This window comes from Pempheris klunzingeri, unplaced genomic scaffold (assembly GCF_042242105.1).
Source record: "Pempheris klunzingeri isolate RE-2024b unplaced genomic scaffold, fPemKlu1.hap1 Scaffold_179, whole genome shotgun sequence".
NCBI lineage: Eukaryota > Metazoa > Chordata > Actinopteri > Acropomatiformes > Pempheridae > Pempheris > Pempheris klunzingeri.
This window is the reverse complement of record NW_027255082.1, coordinates 24,239-30,000: the sequence shown is the minus strand read 5'-3', so window position 1 is coordinate 30,000 and position 5,762 is coordinate 24,239. Positions and strand designations below refer to the sequence as shown.

Here is a 5,762-nt window from a genome sequence, read left to right as displayed (position 1 = left end):
CTGCAGACAGGAGCTGCTGTCTGCTGGTTCATCCTCTGCAGACAGGAGCTGCTGTCTGAACATCCAGGGGTTCGTCCTCTGCAGACAGGAGCTGCTGTCTGAACATCCAGGGGTTCATCCCCTGCAGACAGGAGCTGCTGTCTGAACATCCAGGGGTTCATCCTCTGCAGACAGGAGCTGCTGTCTGAACATCCAGGGGTTCATCCCCTGCAGACAGGAGCTGCTGTCTGAACATCCAGGGGTTCATCCCCTGCAGACAGGAGCACATGTACAATGATGGAGACTAAACATCGGTAGTAGTGCAGAGAGTGAGACACTGCTGTGGTTTTACATGTCATGAGTGTGTGATGTCACCTGTGTCACGTGTATCACCTGTGTCACCTGTGTCACCTGTGTCACCTGTGTCACCTGTGTCTCCAGGTGACCAGCCCTTTCCCTGCCTGGCAGCGTACGGAGCATCTAAAGCAGCTCTCAACCTCTTCATCAACACTCTGCGACATGAGCTGGAGCCCTGGGGGGTCAGAGTGTCCACCATCCTGCCCTCCTCATACAAAACAGGTAACCCCTGCACACCTGCACAGGCAACCGACCGAAGCTTAAAGTTAGCAATAATACATGTGCAACATCCGGGTAGACTTTCAAAATAAAGCTCCCTTACTGCTGCTGGGCGGTCAGGAGTGCTGCTGGTACCGCTTTGGGCCTCCTGCTGAGGACAGAACTCTGTTAACGAGGAGCACATGTGGACCGACCAGCTGCCTTCACACACTCAAACTGCAAATTGCTGACTTTGCTGAATTTGAAGCTCCCACAGGATGGATGGATGTGATTAGAGGGCTGGGGCCGAGAGACGAAGAGTCACACTGTTCACTACTCCAACTCCTCCATGTTAGTGATTCACTCTGAACTGCAGCTGTTGTGTTCAGGAGCCTCAGTTACAGGAGAACTTTTTTCTGCAAACACACCAGACTACATTCATTTTACCTCCCAGAAGAGGAGCTGCTGGTCTGCTGCTGCCTCCATCAGTCTGACTGGGCCACTGAGTGACTCTGGTGTTTTAAAGGCTCAGTCTAATTGCAGCCATTTTAGCTGAGGTGATCTACTGGACCAATTCCAACACTTTTACTACCTCCCAGTCACTCAGACACCAGGATGTGGACACAGAGGACCAGGGTTAGGAGCACTAGAGTAACGCTACAGGTCTTGAGCTACAGGTATGAGGCTCCTCAGCAGAGCGTAGAGAGAGTGATGGCTGATTGGATGCAGCAGTGCTGATGTAAACAGCACACTTTATCCTGCTGTTCTCACTTTAATCCTGAAGGAACAGGTTTGTGTTCGGAGCCTTAATCCTGCCATTACTCTGTGGGCTTGTGAAGCAGCGGTTTGGCCGGCGGCCGACCGAGCCGATGAACTTTATTCAGACTTTGTGTTGACGCCGTGCTCGCTGCTCACAGAGCAGACAGGAACGTTTAGAGGAAAAGGACTAAAATCAAACCACAGACTGGAGGCTCCACACATATCACACATCTCCAATGAAGGACACCATCAGGGTGCACTGTGGGAAATGTAGGCTTTGTGGTGCCTCTAGTAGTCACTGTAGAGTCACTGATACTAAACAATGTTCATTTAATTTTTAGGATTTATTTCTATCTACTGAATTCTTTTATTTTCTGAAGATAAACAATATCCAGCACAGTAACATAAACTCACTGATGACTGATGACTGGTGGAGCAGCAGCTCTAAAATCCCTGTTTTAGTGAATGTAGTCTGGTGTGTGTGCTGTTTGTGGTTAAACCAAAAGGATCTTCCAGGTCTCTCTCTGTAGGGATCCTTTCCATGATGCTGTCAGACAGAATCTGCAGTGTTTCCTGTGAACCGTCGATGTTGTTGCCGTGGTAACCCAGCACTGTCTCCACAGGTCAGTCCAGTAACCACGCCTACTGGGAGCAGCAGCACAAACAGCTGCTGCAGAGTTTGTCTCCGGCGCTGCTCGAAGAGTACGGCGAGGACTACGTGGCCGAGACCAAGGAACTGTTCCAGAGCCACGCCCGCCAGGCCAACCCTGATCTCAGCCCTGTCGTCGATGCCATTGTCCAGGCGCTGCTGTCGCCGCAGCCGCAGGTGCGTTACTTCGCTGGGCCCGGCATCGGCCTCATGTACTTCATCCACAGCTACTGCCCCTTCAGCATCAGCAACCGCTTCCTCCAGAAACTGTTTGTGAAGAAGAAGCTGATGCCGCGCGCCTTGAGGAAGCAGTCTGGCTTCGACCTGAACCTCAGCCTCCACAACAACAATAACAACAACAACAACGAGGAGGAGAAAGCGGTAGCTGTGAGGCCGTAGAGCGCCCAGAGCGTCCGCCCTGCAGCCATAGAGGACCACGTCTGTAACGCACTCATAGAGCTGTACCCCGTCCGTCTGTATGTGGTGTTTTAATCTGTCGAAGGGATCATAGAGATGCACCAAAATGGTTTCTGTTTGTTTCTGTATTGTCTGGCCTCGTGACACCCCCCCACCTCCCCGTGGACAGCAAGGACACACCTGAGGTCAGGGGGCAGGGTCTTGGAGGGTTAGCGGCGCAGCCACAGGACAATCAGAGAACACTTCACCTCTGTCAGAGATCAGCTGTACTGTAAACATACCGACGCACACCGACTTCATGTGCCTTCATCACAGACGGATTAAATATGGCGGCACCACAGCAGCTCGTTCCAACGGCGCAGAGAAAAAACGCCAAACAGACGCAGACAGACGGCTTTAAACTGGGTTTGTGTATATAGATGGCTCACGTTTCTGAGCTTGAGTCACTTCCTCCCTGACAGCCTTGATGCTGATTTGTCAAGACCCAGTGACATCACAGACTCCCAAATCCAGCAGCCCAGCTCTGGCTGCCGACTCCGGCCCACGGCTGAGCAGATGAATGTCATAAGCCGGCATGGCAGCCGTGTCTGGGCTGGCCCATATCTGGCCCTAGCCAGCCCAGCTAAAGCTTCCTGGTCTGAGTTTGACCCACTGTAGGCGAGGAGCACCTGGTCAGACCAGGAAGTCGCTCTTAAAATTGTGTCCTCCAGACATATTTGGTGCTGGAGGCTCGGTGATGGCCTTCAGGTTCCTCACATCATGCTGAGGACACACAGCTAATAAAAGCTTCTTCAGATCCCCTTCCAATCACAGCCCTGCTCTTTACAACCTGTTTTCACTCCCAACACATCAAATATGGCGACTTGTCGTCAGTTTCCCCCGAGCGTGAGTTTTCTACATGCAGGACTCTGTGATCATGTTAGTGCTAATCAATATTCAACGTCTGGTTAGACTTTCAAAATAAAACAAAATGAAGCATTTCAGTTTTATGAGTTGTGGACTTGCAGGAAAGGACGAAGGCAGGTTGCCTTTGTTGTCATGGTAACAGTTGTCAGGTGAAACAGTTGCAGTTTGGTTAGGTTTAGGTATAGAGACTACTTTGTTAGGTTTAGGAAAAGATGGCAATTTGGGATGTTTCATAAGTTAAAATAAGTCAGCCTTGGTGTTTCACAGGGGACATGTCTCCGTGGTAACAGGCCCGGTTCCTCCCTACGTGGACTTCTCTCGCTCTTTATACGCCCGAAATACACCTGACATCAAAACATGACGCTGGAGGGAAGCGAGCGTGAGAACAGGTTGTTCATCAAAGCTTGTCATGATCACAGCGAGGCGTGGAAGGCCGCATCCCCTTTAGTTTTAGATAAATGAGGAAACGAGATGGCTGACTAATGATAAAGATAAAGTACACTCTTATGGCAACTCCAGAGATAGACATGAAGCAAACAACTGAAGAAAATATAGATATAAACATAAACAGAAGCATTATGTACACAGTAATACAGCAGCAGGATTAAACTCGTCTTGGATCTATTTATGAATCATGTCCATCAGAAAATCATTGATCATTGATAATTTGAGTCTGTTTGGCGCCTCCCGGCAGCTGAAGGCTGAATATCTCCACGGAGTCAGACTCCACCCGTGTGGTGCGTCAGAAGCCTCGAAACGAGCGCGCTCAGTGAAACGAGCTACTGTGGTGACGTCGCCGTCCACGATCCTACTGAACATGTTTCCGATAGCAACATGTTCCGAAGATACACGACACTGATTCTGAGTGTGTGTGTTCCACCTGTTTGTTTTCTGCAGCAGGACGCCGACAGGAACCAGAACACTCCGGATCCTTTCTTAAAACAAAAGCACACATTCAGTTTGATGTTCTCTTGTTTGTTTTATTCTAACAAAACCAAAATGTAGACACTTTATTATTTGATTTTATAAATGGGGGCTGGGGGGGGTCTGCCCATCAAAGGGTTAGTTTATAGTTATAGTTAAAAAAGTGTAGTTTCAATACTAAACAGGAAATAAACCTGTGACCCTTTTCATGAAACTATACTTTTAACTTCAACTTTACTCCCCAGGCAGGACTCTGTCTGTGTCCTGAAGCACAGACGGGCTCTGACTGTGTCCTGGAGCACAGACGGGCTCTGACTGTGTCCTGGAGCACAGACGGGCTCTGTCTGTGTCCTGGAGCACAGACGGGCTCTGACTGTGTCCTGGAGCACAGACGGGCTCTGACTGTGTCCTGGAGCACAGACGGGCTCTGACTGTGTCCTGGAGCACAGACGGGCTCTGACTGTGTCCTGGAGCACAGACGGGCTCTGTCTGTGTCCTGGAGCACAGACGGGCTCTGACTGTGTCCTGGAGCACAGACGGGCTCTGTCTGTGTCCTGGAGCACAGACGGGCTCTGACTGTGTCCTGGAGCACAGACGGGCTCTGTCTGTGTCCTGGAGCACAGACGGGCTCTGACTGTGTCCTGGAGCACTGTGACATTTCTGTAATGTGTCCTTGTTTCATCATATCAAACCCGTCCAACCTTTAACCACCAGCCGCAGATCTATCCAGAATTTTCCAGATTTTTCCAGATCCGTCCAGATTTGTTGGACATTCAGAAATCTGTGCTATCTGAAATGTTACATTTGGTCACATGAGGTTCAGTGTCATCGGTTAGTGAAACCCTGACGTGCGATTGATTTGCTGACTCGTCGGGTCAGAAGTGGTGTGACAGGAGCAGTCGATCCCGTCAGGTCGGTCTGGTGACGATGAACCTGACGCTTGTCGTCATGTTGGAGGTGTGAGCGCAAACAGTGTCCTGTTCAGTGTTTCTGAGGATGGACCGAGGCCCCCCCCAAACCCCCCCCACGTCATCATGATTTTCTCTTGTTTTCACTTTGTTTTGGAATCAAACTATTTATGGAGTCTTTTCATTATCATCACTTAAACTGTGAATTTTGTATTTTAAAAATAAAATCTGAAAAACAATGTAAAACATTCACCTGGTTCCTTCTTTGATAGAAATAAATTTGACTTTTTCAGACTTTCTTTCCTCTGCAGTGTTTCTTTTTAGTGGGGGGGTACATTAAAGAAAATAAGATATCAGATTACCCCCCCCACGCCCCCCCGTCTCACGTCTCATCACCATCCTCCTCCTCAGAGGAAGGTGTCCGGAAGACAGGCATGAGGTATGACCACATGACCACATGACCACATGACCCGTGTGTATCCACCTGTGTGTATCTACCTGTGTGTATTTACTTGTGTGTATTTACCCGTGTGTATCCACCTGTATGTATCTACCTGTGTGTATTTACTTGTGTGTATTTACTTGTGTGTATCCACCTGTGTGTATTTACCTGTGTGTATCCACCTGTGTGTATCTACCTGTGTGTATCCACCTGTGTGTATCTA

At 49.3% G+C, this 5,762-nt stretch overlaps 1 protein-coding gene across 1 annotated transcript in view; it reads left to right on the top strand.

Annotated features, from left to right (window-relative positions):
* Positions 1–2,341, top strand: part of LOC139225401 (11-beta-hydroxysteroid dehydrogenase type 2-like) — a 15,004-nt gene extending 12,663 nt beyond the window's left edge. The window contains exons 4-5 of the mRNA XM_070856256.1: positions 421–558; positions 1,917–2,341. Of these exons, the coding sequence (XP_070712357.1) occupies positions 421–558; positions 1,917–2,341 (563 nt within the window). The remainder of the gene's footprint in view (positions 1–420; positions 559–1,916) is intronic.
* The last annotated feature ends 3,421 nt before the right edge of the window (positions 2,342–5,762 follow it).